The 13,945-nt window shown below is 50.2% G+C and overlaps 1 protein-coding gene across 23 annotated transcripts in view; it reads left to right on the top strand.

Moving 5' to 3' along the window:
* Positions 1-13,945, top strand: part of EXD3 (exonuclease 3'-5' domain containing 3) — a 99,683-nt gene that overhangs the window by 17,824 nt on the left and 67,914 nt on the right. For 17 of the 23 annotated variants that reach the window (XR_010322898.1, XR_010322899.1, XM_064290769.1 and 14 more), the window contains one exon: positions 12,835-12,936. Coding sequence is in view for 16 of the 23 variants with exons in the window: in XM_064290769.1 (XP_064146839.1) it covers positions 12,873-12,936 (64 nt within the window). In the remaining 7 variants the exon portion in view is untranslated. Of the gene's footprint in view, positions 1-12,834; positions 12,937-13,721; positions 13,887-13,945 lie in introns of those variants that run through there. The other 6 variants (XM_064290784.1, XM_064290780.1, XM_064290779.1 and 3 more) reach the window with 3 other exon arrangements.

Here is a 13,945-nt window from a genome sequence, read left to right as displayed (position 1 = left end):
CATGGGGACCCTGTGGAAGGAGGCCAGGCCCAGTGCAGACAGGAGGTGCTGCTATCAGATCACCGAGAGGGTCAGAGGTGGCTGCGAGCCAAGGAGGCGGTGTCAGGGTCGGCCACCAGAGGGGCCCAAAGACCAGCTCATGGCAGCCCCTCCCCATCCCTCCACTCAGGGGTCGTGCTGCAGCAGAGGGGCCTGACTGCGCCCAGAACACACGCTGTGGTGGCCTGCGGGGCTCGAGAGCATCCACAGGGGCTATGGGGGCTCCTGCACACCATCTGTGTCTGCTGACCTTCTCCTGGGGGAGGGTGAAGCTCAGGTAGCCTCCTTCCTGGAAGGACTGGACCCAGGGAGCAGTCAGCCCGGCCCGGTCCTTGCCTCGTGTTGCGTAACACCTGTACTGGGCTGGCTTACCCTTCTCCATCTCTGACCAGTGAGGCCCTGGAGAGCTCAGGCACTGGGTCAGACTCGACTCCATGCGAGCTTTGCAGGCATACCGCCAAGTGTGTCTCGGTTTCCCCACCCTTGAGTGGGATGGTGATGGTGTGTCCTTATGTATGGAGGACAGGAGGGAAGGCGTGTGCACGTGGGGCTGGAAGCAGCAGTGTGAGGAGCTGTGGTGCTAGGACAGAGGCCAACGTGACCCTTGGGACAGCCAGGCAGGCAGGGCATCGTTGGCATGACTCCTCCCTCCCGGGGCTGACAGGAGCCTGCTGCACTCGTGTCTTTGTCTGAAGCCCCCAGCTCCTCCCCTAAGGAGAAGAAATGATCTGATGTGGCACCACTGAAGGCCCTTTGCTTAAAGGGGTCATCGGCCACGCGAGCGTCTGGGCTCTTGGAAAGCGTGGACCTTGGGCATCACTCCCTGTTCTTGGAGGGCTGTGTGCCCATGGGGTCTTTGCTTGCTGACCAGCAAGCAGGGTCTTTGGCTGCCCTTCACAGTGCTGATTTCTTTGGGTCCTGCAGAAAGCTCTTCCAGGGAAGATTTGTTGTTGCCGTCTAATCAGCTCCAGCTCATGGCGACCTTGGTCCTGCACCGTCCTCACAGTTGTTGGCACGTGTGAGTCCATCTTATGGAGGATTTCCCTCGTGTGACGGTTAATTTTATGTGTCAGTTTGGCGAGGCTGTGGTTCCTAGTGGTTTTGCCAGATGCTACTCTAGTTGCTGACCCATAATGTGATCTACTCTAGTGCAGTCTAATGTAGTAATCGAAGGCAGTCAGTCATCAGTGGAAAGGGGTAGATATCTTGGCAGAACTCACGCTGTCTGGGCTCGGCACTCTTCTCTTTCTGTAACCTGACCTAAGAATCTTGGGATGAAAGCCTGCGGGAGTCTCCAGCTTTCTGCCTCCTCTACAGATTTTGAACTTGCCAGCTCCAACAATCACGTGAGCAAACCCTTTGAAGTACCTCCCCCTCCCATATACGTACCACTGGTTCTGTTTCTCTAGAGAACCCTAAGACATTTTGGTGGTACCAAGAGTAGTTTTAGAGGTGCAGAATTGGTTTTAGGGTTTCTGGAATTAGTTGTCAAATTTGGTTAGATTAAAAGGCACCGATGACTCTATTTCCAGTAGTAAAGAGGGCATTGTTAGTTCATGGTGTGATAGGGCAAGAGAGATAACGGAAAATACTACCACTGTTGTGGTTGTTAGGTACCATTGAGTTGGTTCCAGCTCACAGTGACCCTACATACAACAGAACGGAACACCACCCGATCCTGCACCATCCACACAATCATTGCTATGTTTGAGTTTGTCGTTGCCGCCAGTGTGAAAGTTCATCTCATTAAGGGTCTTCCTCTTTTTACCGACTCTCCATTTTACCAAGCATGATGTCCTTTTCCAGTCATGGGCCCTCTTGATAGCATGTCCGAAGTGAGACAAAGTCTCCCTGTCCTTGCTTCTAAAGAACAGTCTGGGTGTACTTCTCCCAAGACAGATTTGTTCATTCTTCTGGCAGTTCATGGTGGATTCAGTGTTCTTCATCATTGAGAAGCATCAATTCTTCAGTCTTCCCTATTCCTTGTCCAGCTTTCGCATGCATATGAGGCAGTTGAAAATACCATGGGTTGGGTCAGAGGCACCTTAGTCCTCAAAGTGACACCTTTGCTTTTTAACACTTTAAAGAGGTTTTTTGCAGCAGATTTGCCCAATGCAATGCATCGTTTGATTTATTGGCCGCAGCTTCCATGGCAAGAGAGGTGTGGAAAGTATCACTGTTGGATACTCCTAGGCAAACTCGTATGAGAGATGAGGTTCTAGGTGATCGTGTATTTGATCCCTTAAAACGTTGTTGTCAGACTGATGAATATGACGACACTGGCTGTTTGTTCCTACTTTCGCTGGAAAAAGTGGGGAAAGAAAAGGATGAGCTTAGGGCTTCAAAGCCCAGCTCAGGTGCCACATAAATGAAAGTTGCCATGTGTGCCGTGGAAAAAACTCTATGGCCTGTAGCCACAGAGCTGAGATTGCTGAAAACCAATCCAGAGCCTGTCTTGAGAGTGGTGGAATTACAAAGCCAACTGAATTCCCAATGACACAGGATATCTGAGGTTAAAGTGAGGACATTGATTGGGAAGAAATAAATATACATCCTAAAAATTGGGATGAGGACATATGGCCAGATATTGATAAAGCTGGGGACATTAAGTCCCTAAATTCTGCCAAGCCGCTCTTCTGCCCCTATTTGAAGAGATAATCCAGCTTTGTCTGAAGAATCTTTGCCTGAGGCAGATGCCTGGCAAGACACTGCTGAATATCCTTAGGAGCCACCCCCCACAACCCATCTTTACTTCCGGACCTATAGCTAGACTCAAGTCCCAGCGAGCCATGAAAGGTGAGGTACCAAGCAGAGAACAACTTGATTTTTTCTAATTTATACAGACAGAAATCTGGGGAATATGTATGGGAATGGCTATTAAGGGTGTGAGATAATGGTGCAAGGAACATAAATTTGGGTCAGTCCAAATTTATTGATATGGGCCCCTAAGCACAGATTCTGCGTTTGGTGTTTCAGCTGGAGGGGTCAGAAAAGGCTCTAACAGTTTATTTGGTTGGATGGCTGAAACGTGAATAGAGAAGTAGCCTAGACTAGATGAAGCTGAAATGCCAGCACTGCCCTGGTGTACTTCAGAAGGAGGTAACCAAAGGCTTGGGGAAACTGGATTGTTAGGGTGGACTTACCATGTTGGACCCACAGGAAGTACCCAGAGGACACACCTTTCACCAAGACTGTGAGGAGTGAATTTGTGAGGGGAGCCCCAGCATCCTTGAAGAGCCTGTGATTGCTCTTCTGTGTAGGTCGTTGTGAACTGCTCTCACTGAATTAAGACACCTAACTTCAGTGGGGGTGACTGGTTGTTGGGGTGGCAGGGCCAAGTGGCTACACTTAATCACCAAAGACAAGGTGGGTGTGGTTATCATAATGAAGAGCAGAATCAAAGCAGTCATCAGAATGGTCTGACCGGCATGGGTTTATGGTTGGTAATTAGTCATGGTGTCCCTGGGAGTGAAATCTACTGAATATTTACTCCATCAGGATAAATGGAAGAATTCTAGGTCAAAAGTGAAGTCTAACTTGAATTGCCCAAAGTTTGGGGCAGACTTTGGGGTGGGGACGGTGGAAAGCACATTAAAACAATTCAGCAAAGCGTCCCTGGGTGGGGTCCCACCGAGAAAGGTGCAGCCAGGCCAGGACGCAGTGGGAACGAGGCCACCCCTCGGGAGCTCGGCTAGAGCCGAGGGAGGCCCTGCGTCTGCCTGCACAGCGCTGGGGCTGGCGAATTAGGGCCTGCTTCCCTCCAGCGGCTGAGGTCAATTTAACATTAGGCACTAGAGTGGTTTAACGTGATGTAAGAAAAACAACTGTACTTTCAGGAAAGGATCCGGGAGGAAACCAACAATAAAGAAAGAGAAATTATTATTTTTGCTACTTTAAAAAGTGGGAGCTGTGCCTAAAGCAACGCCTCTCTGCCAAGAATCCTTCACTTCTGAGTTAGGAGACGTAAAAGTTTATTGTCAGGGACTGGGAACCACTGCGGGGAGGGTACGGGGCCGCCTGCCTCTGCTGGGGTCGGGGGAGCTCACAGGACTAAGCCTTGGACACCAGCTGGCTCATCCAGTGCTTGTCCTGCCCTCGTGGGTCAGAGCCTAGGGTGGCTGGTGCCTGCGGGTTCTGGGGGGGGTCATCGCAGGAGGGGAGCTGGGTGCAGTTGGGGTCCTCCCCTTAGGTGCCTGCAGAACCTCCTGTGGGGCTGGGGGCGATTCTTGGCTGACCTCTGCTGCCTGCTATTCTTTGTGTGGCGTGCGCACGTGGGGTGCGTGCGTGCGTGGGGAGCACATGTGGGGTGTACGTGTGTGGAATGCATGTGTGGGGTGCCTGTAGGGTATGTGCGTGGGGCGCGCATGGGGGCATGCGGTAGCTCTGCGCAGGGTCCTGGAGAGCGGGCAGCGGACGCTACGGCTGCACCTGCGGGAAGGGGCCTGTCGCTACAGAGGAGCGCATCTCCGGGTCCAGCCCAGGCTGGGGACCAGCGGGGCTCTGTCCTTGGCTGGCGCCTCCAAGGCTAGGAATGAGCCCTCCTCATGGAGGCAGGTCAGGGCAGCAGGAGACGAAGGGAGCGCTGTGCTCAGCGGGGTGAGTGAGGCTGAGACGGGGCAGGGCAGGACTGGGCAGGGAATCCAAGGGGGCTGTGGGCCAGCAGGTGGAGAAACAGGAACAGACGGAAACTGGGAGCAGTGGAGTTAGACAGACTGGAGGGAACATGGAGAGAGCAAGGTGGAGAAATGGTGGAAGTTACCGACCCAAATATGAATGGAGAGATGATCGTGGCCTTTTAATCACTTTCTTTTGCATCAGTGTTCTAAAATTTGTAAGTTAATTTAGCTTCCCAAGTATTCAGTGTGCATAAACGGCCTTTACAGATAGTAATGAAAGCACACCCACTGCTGATAGACGGGTTCTGACTCACGGCGGCCACGTGTGTGTTGGGGTAGCCCTGTCCCATGGGGTTTTCTTGGCAGTAATCTTTATGGAAGCAGGTTGCCAGGCCTTTCTTCTGCAGTGCCCCTGGATGGGTCCAAACTGCCAACCTTTAGGTTAGTAGTTAAGTGCAAAGCATTTGTGCCACCCAGGGACCCTTTACAGCCAGGAGAGAAAAAAAATATTAAAAAGCAAAAACAAAGCAGTGGTGTGATGGGAAGGGGGCTCCTGGGTGATACAGGTGGTTCACGAGCTCACCTGCTGAGAAAGCAGGGCAAGTAGTGCTCTGCCCCCTGGGCCTCTTGGTAGGGCCTGCCCACCGTGGGGAGAAGGACGCTCTGGGTGTGCAGGATAGACTGGCTCCAGTTCTTCATGCCTCCTTTTAGCCGTGCCCTTTGCAAGGATGCTTTGCAGCTCTGTGCACCGAGAGGAATCCCTGGGTGGTGAAAATGGTTAACCTGTTCAGCTGCTAACCGAAAGGTTGGAGGTTCACCTAGAGGTGCCTCGTAAGAAAGGCCTGATGACCTACTTCCAAAAAATCAGCCACTGAAAACCCTGTGGAGCACAGTTCTATCCTGACACACAGGGGGCGCCTGTGAGTCGGGGTCTACTTGACAGCAACCGTTTTGTCTGTCATGGCGGAGAGAACTGGAGATAGGCTGGTCCAGTCGTGGCTGAGCCTTAGCTTCCTCATTTGAGGAATGGGCTGACAGTTTCTGTCTCAGTCTCGGAAGGCCAGGGAGGCTCCCATCAGCCCCCCTGGGTGCTCGCACCCTTTCCCTATAGAGCAAGTAGGGGCCTATGGCCACCTTCTGGGGAAGGGCCTGTGGCGCCGAGGCTCGTTTTCTTCCCTGGGGCCAAACTCTGGGAGGGTGGGCTTCTAATTATCGCATAGGGACCCCACTCATACCTCTCCGTCTCTTCATCCATGTCCAGAACCAAACAAAACCAAACCTGTTGCTAGTGAGTTGATTCTGATTGCAGTGAATCACTTAATATGGCCCTTCTAGTCGAGGTCTTTGTGCTCTCACACAGTGATGAGGTGGGACTGTGCAAATAAGGTGTATGGAACCTGTGATAGTTAAGGTTATGTGTCAGCTTGGCTGGGCCATGATTTTCAGTGGTTTGGCAGTTACGTTTTGATGTAATTTGACATTATGTAATGATGTAGTCATCCTTCATTTCGTGATGTGTTGTAAATCCTAGCCTGTGGCTCTAGACCCATTTGAGAGTGGGTTGTCCGTTATGGTAATGAGACAGGATTAGGGCGGGATGTGTCCTGAACCACCACCTTCCTAGAGGGTATGACTCAAGTCACTGCCCTTACCCTAGTCACAACTCTTACCACCCTTATTCAAGTCACTTTTTATTTTACAAGAGATAAAAGGAGAGAGAAGAGAGCAGGGAAGAGACATCCTGGCAGAGTGGGGTACCTCTGGGCACTTGTCAGAGCTAGGCTTGCTGACCCACCACAGAGTGAGAGAGCCGAGCATCTTTGGGCTGAGGCTTACTGACAGAGTGGGGGTGCCCCTGGGAACTTATTGGTAGAGCTAAAGAGGTTTGTAACACTTGCCCAAGCAGGGCAGAGGCTGCCGAGGGGCTGAGGGCGAGAGAGAGAGACCTGCCTGTGGGCACGGCCGAGGAGAGGCCGTCCTGATCAAAGAACTGTATCCTGAGTAGTTTCTCATCCTGAGTTGTAACCTGTTACTTCCCTAATAAACCCCGTAATCGTGAGTATGGTCTGTGAGTTCTGTGTGGCCATTGCAACGAATTAGCAAACACAGCAGAGAAGTAGAGGGAATTGTGGGAGGGGCGGCTGGTGTCAGGATTGGTAAAAAGGTTGGAGAGAGGAGGTATGTCTGACTTCCACCTCCTAGGAATCAGCCTGGGGCTGCGATCTCTCTCCCCGTGGTGGAGTTACAGGAGGACTTCTGACACCTCCTTCACCATGCTGCCGTTTTTTACACTGACTCATAACAACCCCCTAGGACAGAGAAGAACTACCCTATAGGGTTTCCAAGGCTGTAATCTTTATGGAAGCAGACTGCCACATCTTTCTCCTTTGGAGTAGCTGGTGGGTTTGAACCGCCAACCTTTCGGTTAGCTGCCAATCAGTTTAACCACTGCGCCACCACAGCCTCTTAAGGAAAGAACAGTGCAGGCCATTTTCCTTTATGAACCAAACCAAAAAACCAAATCCATTGCCGTCAAGTTGATTTCTACTCGTAGAGACCCTATAGGAGAGAGTAGAACTGCCCTGTAGGGCTTCCAAGGCTGAAATCTTTACAGAAGCAGACTGCCATATCTTTCTCACAGGGAGCAGCTGTTGGGTTTGAAAAGTCAACCTTTTGGTTAACAGCCAAGTACTTTAACCACTGTGCCACCAGGGCTCTTCCTTCGTGAACATAGATGCAAAAATCCATAAGAAATAGTTGAATGAAACTTAGCTGCCTACGGAACCAGCAGAGTGTGTTCTGTACGAGCTGTTTCACCCCGGGCATGTGGAGGTGCAGCGTTGGCTTGTGCGCTGAGAATTCAGGGCCCACGGGGGCCACTTGTCCCCGTTCCCCTTGAAGCCCATTAAGGTGATGTTAAAGGAATGAAACATGTAAAAGTCCATTAGGGCCAAGAGAATAGAGGAGGTGAAAACATCCAACAAGACAGTGAGCATTAATTCTTTGAGCACGTTCGCAGTAGCTGCTTTAAGTCCTCGGTGAATCCAGCATTTGGGTCCCCTCAGAGTCCGTTTCTACTCTCTGTCGTCGTTTTTTCTCCTGACTGTGGATTTTTTTTTTCCTTTTTTTTTTTTTAGGTCTTGTGATTTTTTTATTATGAATGATATACCATAGAGATTCTGGATTGTTATCTTCCTCTGAAGAATGTTCATTTTTGTTCCAGCTCAGATGCTAGCTGATTACCTTGAACTTGGGTAGGCTTGGTTTGACATTTTGTTAGGGCAGATCTTGGGAAAGCCCAACATGTTTTCCAAACTTTCTTTTCTTGGTGGGACTCAACTTCTAAACTGTATCACCTGTGAATTTCTTTGGGGCTTGCTTTGAGACTTTGGTAGGATGGGTGTAGAGTAGGCCTTACTCTAGACGTGGTCCCTAAGGTGTGGCTTTTCTGGAATCTCAGTTGGATGCCGTGGTGTTCGTAAGATTCTTCACTTGGCTGGGCTGGAACTCCGGTGTCTCTTGGCACTGCCCAGTCTCTAGTGTTTCTGCTGTACTTAGCCCTGGGAAAGCTGCCCCCTGGTAGTTTGGGGTGGTCTTGCCCTGCCCCCATGGACTTCTGGGATGCCCAGCACAGCCCCCTTGTGCTGGTGCCCTGTCCCACAGATACAGTGCCACTCAGCTCAGCAGGATGCTGTGCTATGCCTGGGTTCCAGCTCTGTGGGTCTCAGCTGGGACAGGCGGGGGACTGAGAGTCGTAGGGCCCATCTCAGGAGTCGCCTCTTTCTCAGGAAGCACAGTCTTATTTTTTATTTTTTAAAGAATTTTCTTTATTTTGTTGTTGTTGGTGTTGAGAATATACAAAGAAAAACACACCACAGTTTCTACATGTACAATTCAGTGACGACTATGTTCTTCTAGCTGTGCTATCATTCTCACCCTCCTTTTCTAAGTTGTTCCTCCCCCATTGTCATGTCCCCCTAAAAATGTGTGTTAACTCGGCTAGTCCATGATTCCAGATGACAAAATGATGAACAGTCACTGGTATTAATGTGACTGTCCATCATTTTGTCATCTGATGTGATTTTCCTATGTGTTGTAAATCCTAATGAGGTGGAATTATCGGCAGTTATGTTAATGAAGCAGGACTCAATCTACAAGATTAGGTTGTGACATAAGTCAGTCTCTTTTGAGATACAAAAAGAGAGAAGTGAGCAGAGAGACAAGGGAGGCTCATATCAGCAAGTAATAAGAGTCAGGAGAATAGCGTGTCCTTTGGACCCAGGATCCCTGTGCTGAGAAGCTCCTCAACCGGGAAGATTGATGACGAGGACCTTCCCCCAGAGCCGACAGAGAGAAAAAGCTTTTGTTGGAGTTGGCACCCTGAATTCAGACTTCTAGCCTCCTAGACTGTGAGAGAATAAATTTCTCTTTATGAAAGCCATCCACTGTGGTATTTCTTTTATAGCAGCACTAGATGACTAAGACACCCATTAACATAAACTCACTGTCCCCTAAGTTTCCTGTCTAATCTTTCAAGTTGCTATCGTCAGTTTGATCCCAGATAGTTTTTAAAAGAGCATAATGCTCAAGGCAGACACTTTTTTATGTTTTAAGCTAAACTATTGTTTGTTTGTTAATTTTTATTGTGCTTTAAGTGAAAGTTTACAAATCAGGTCAGTCTCTCATACAAAAACTTATACACACCTTGCTATATATTCCTAGGTGCTCTACGCCTAACGAGACAGCACGCTCCTTCTTTGCACTCTATTTTCGTGTCCATTCAGCCAGCTTCTGACCCCCTTTACCCTCTCTTCTCCCTTCCAGACAGGAGCTGCCCACGTAGCCTCATGTGTCTACTTGAGCCAAGAACTCACTCCTCACCAGTATCATTTTCTTTCCCATAGTCCAGTCTAATCCCTGTCTGAAGAGTTGACTTTGGGAATGGTTCCTGTCTTAGGCTGACAGAAGATCTGGGGACCACGACATCTGGGGTCCTTCCAGTCTCAGTCAGACCATTAAATCTGGTCTTTTTATAAGGATTTGAGGTCTGCATCCCACTGCTGTCCTGCTCCCTCAGGGGTTCTGTGTTGTGTTCCCTGTCAGGCAGTCATCGGTTGTAGCAGAGCACCATCTAGTTCTTCTGGTCTCGGGCTTTCTGTCTCTTGAGTTGTTTGGTTTTAAGAAGACTTCAGGGGATGTTTTTGGTTTAAGGTTTAAAGATTATCTCAGGACAGTAGTTTCAGGGGTTTATCCAACCTCCATGGCTCCAGAAAGTCTGGATTCCATGAAAATTTGAAATTCTGTTCTGCATTCTCCCCCTTTTTATCAGGATTTTTCTATAGAATCTTTGATGCAAAGATTCAGTAATTGTAGACAGGCACCGTTTAGCTCTGGTCTCACGGCAAAGGAAGGAGCTGTTCATGGAGGCATTTAGCCACACAGTCCATATCCTCCTCCTGTTCCTGACTCTCCTTCTTCCTCTGTTGCTCCAGGTGAATAGAGACCATTCGTTGTGCCTAGATGGCTGCTTGCAAGCTTTTAAGACCCCAGGCACTACACAACGAACTAGGAGGTAGAACAGAAGCACTAAATATGTCATTAGGCCAATTAACTGGGATGTCCCATGAAACCATGAGCCTAAATCTCCAAACCAAGGAACCAAATTCCATGAGGTGTTTAGTTGTACATACGCAGCCTCAGCAGCTATTCTTTCCTATTATATTTTTGGTCATTGTTGTAAATATGTCTATCACACAACTTTTGCCAGCTCAATTTTTTACAGGTATACAAGTTATTGGCAGCACTTACACTAATGGGCTCTGTAGCCCTACTTGTATTCAGTGCAATTTTTCCATCACGGTAAACTGAAACTCAGTACTCCATAAGCAGTATCTCCCCCTTTCCCCTTCCTTCCTGCCAGTGGTAACTGCTAATAAACTTTGGTCTCTATACATTTCCCTTTTGTCTTTTTATATAAGTAGGGTGTCTTAGGCTGGGTTCTCTAGAGAAGCAAAGCCAGTAAAGCGTGTAAATATATAGAGAGATTTATGTCAAGGAAATGGCTCGTGCACTCATAGAGGCTAGAATGTCCCAAGTCTGTGGATCAGAATAGAGGTTCACCTGACTCACATAGCTGCAGGGGCTGGGGAAGCCAAGATTGGCAGGTCAGAGAGCAGGGCTCTTGCTCACAGGCTGTGAAGATCGATGAATCCCAAGATGGGCAGGCAAGTCGATAGCTCAAATTCCAAAACCAGAGGTCAAGACAAACAGGAGGTGGCTACAGGTTCCACAGCAAGCAAAAAGCCAAAACGTCTGGTTATATTCGGATGCGGGCCACACCCCCAAGGAAGCTCCCTTTCAACTGATTGGCTACTCATAGCAGATACGATCCTGAGAGTGATGACGTATAAACACTGATATCATGGCCCAGCCAAGGTGACACACGATCTTAACTGTCACATGAGGTCATACAGTATTTGTCCTTTTGTGATTGACTTATTTCACTCAGCACGTCTTAGAGCTTTATCTGTATTGTAGCGTGTATCATGACTTCATTTCTCCTGCTGACTGTGTAGTAGTCCATTGTATGTGTGTACCACATTTTGTTTATCCATTGTCTGTTGATGGACATTTAGGTCGTTTCCACCTTTTGGTTGTTGTATTCAGAGCTGCAGTGAACACTGATGTGCGATACTCTTTTTGAGTCTCTGTTTCAAGTCTTTTCACGTATATACCTGGGAGTGGAATGGCTGGGTCATATGATAGTTCTATTTTTAGTTTTTTGAGGAACTGCCACACTGGCTTCCACAATGGCTGTAGCATTTTGCATTCCCACCAGCAACGGATAAAGGTCAGGAAGCACAGCAGGGCCAGAAAACAGGTGCCTAAAACATGTTGTGCGCAGTTTTATGGTTGTTCTGGGTGAAAAGGCCAGACTGACAACAGTTATTCCACCATGGCCAGAGTGAAGTCTACGGTAATTTTTATTTGATTAAGAATTATATGAGGAAGGGAAAGTAACCATTGTCCACCTTGTGACTCGGGTATGAATGATATTTACAAAGCTGGCATCATGGGATCCCTATGCAGCGATTCAACAGACAGGGCTGATAGGACTCTTCGTAGGAGGCTGGGGGTGTGTACTGGGTGATGGAGGAAGACAGAGGAATCTTACTTTGAACAAACAATAATATCTAAAACTGAAAAATCAAAAAATAGTAATACAAGGGTACTCTTGAAAGAGCCCTGCTGGGTAAGAGGTGGGGCTTACGGCAGGTTCTCTGTCTCACACCTGTGTCAGGGTCAGAGTTTCATCCTGTGTACAGAGTGTGTTACATATAAAAGGGAATGTTATTATAAGTCATCACATAAATAGATTCAAGGAGGAAAAAGATAACCTCCATAAATGAAGAGAAAAGTTCTCCATAAAACACAAGTTATGTAAGCCGTCGGCACACTGGGAGTGATGACCGTGAATTTGGTGGCTTTAGGGCCTGGCACACTGCCTGCTCTATCTGGTCGGGTCCTGACTGGCCCCCCAAGGTCAGTACTCTCAGCATCCTGGGTCCTGACTGGCCCCCCAAGGTCGGTGCTCCCAGCATCCTGAGGAAGCAGAGGGTGTCTGGGGGTGGCTGGCAGCCTGCTTGAGGGCCTGGGTGCTGAGTGTACCACGGGGCCTCCACAGTGGCGCTTCCTCACCCCAGAGGGGCAACCCCAGAGGCCTGGCCTGTGGGAAGGCAGCTGTCAGTCTTGGGTAGGGCCCACCATCACCAACCCCTGCTGGTCAGTGACCAAGGGCAGAAGCAGACCCAAAGTCTGAGGACCAGAGAAGGGGACAGGAACCATTTGTGATGATAGGGTTGTCTGCAAGTGAAACCCTCAAGAACCTGTCAGCCACTTACTAGAACTAGTGTGTTCACTGAGGTGCATTGGGGTGGAGATCACCCCTCTCTCCAGGGCCCCAGGGTGCTGCGCGGGGGTAGGGGCCTGCTCCTGGGTCCACTCCCATGGCCCTCCCTACTGAGAGCTCTCAGGGTATCAGGCCCGGACGTCCAGCTGGGAGCAGTGTTCAGACTGCTCTCGTGCTCCACAGCACCGCGGGTGCAGGGATGGGCTGCCACCGGGGTCTGGGTCTCCGTTCTGTGAGAGGAGCCACGGCCTGGTTGTACCTTTTCCCCAGTTCTTCGCTCCTCAAGCTGCTGCCGCCTCCCCTGAAGAATGGACCTAGGAGTACCTGCTGGTGATGCCACTGCTGACCCCGCCGCCGGTGACCCCGCCGCCGGTGAGTCCTGTTCCACATGTGAATCTGTACCCCTCGTGGTGCGTCTGGGGTCGCGTATGCCAGGGAGAGTGTAGGGTTGGGTGTGGGGTCAAGTACAGGGTCGGGTGTGGGGTCTCGTGTGGTTCGAGTGGGGTCTGGTGTGTGATCAAGTGTAGGGTCGGGTGTGGGGTCTGATGTGGGGTCTGGTGTGGGGTCTGATATGGGGTCTGGTGTGGTTTGAGTGGGGTCTGGTGTGTAGTCAAGTGTAGGGTCAGATGTGGGGTCTGGTCTGGGGTCTGATGTGGGGTCGAGGGTGGGCTCGGGTGTGTGGTTGAGTGTGGGGTTGGTTATGGAGTTGGGTGTGGGGTCCAGGTGTGTGGTTGAGTATGGGGTCTGGGTGTTTGGTCAGGTGTAGGGTTTGTTGTGGGGTCAGGTGTGATGTCGGGTCTGGCATCAGGTACGGTGTTGGGTGTGGGGTCTGGGTGTTTGGGCAAGTGTGAAGTTGGTTGTGGGGCTGGGTGTGGGATCGGGTGTGGGGTCAGGTTTGGGGGTTGGGTATGGGTTTGGGTGTGTGGTTAGGTGTGGGATCCTGGTGTCAAGTGCGGGGTCTAGGTATTAGGTCCAGGTGTATGATTGAGTGTGGGGTTAGTTGTGGGTCCAGGTGTGAGGTCCAGGTGTGTGGCCCGGTGTGGGGTCAGGTATGAGGTTGGGTGTGGGGTCTGAGTGTTTGGCCAAGTGTGGGGTTGGTTTTGGGGTCCAGGTGCAAGGTTGATTGTGACAGTGGCACCCACCCCATCTGCCTACAGGCGATAAAGGGCTGTCCTGAGCAGACCTCGTGAGCCCCCACCTGTGGGGCCCCCCTGCAGTGGCTGCAGATGGAGACCTTAAGAATTGTGAAAAGCTTCAGCCTGGGTGGTCTTGGGAGGACTTCAGGACACACTGCCTTCTTGAGCCCCAGAGCAGGTGGCTCGGTGGGTGGCCCTGGGACTATTGGATTCTGGGGTGGGAGCAATGGAGTCCCACTGGGGGC

Source organism: Loxodonta africana, chromosome 9 (genome assembly GCF_030014295.1).
Source record: "Loxodonta africana isolate mLoxAfr1 chromosome 9, mLoxAfr1.hap2, whole genome shotgun sequence".
NCBI lineage: Eukaryota > Metazoa > Chordata > Mammalia > Proboscidea > Elephantidae > Loxodonta > Loxodonta africana.
Note: the sequence above shows the minus strand (reverse complement) of the source record. Positions and strands in the feature narration are given on the sequence as shown.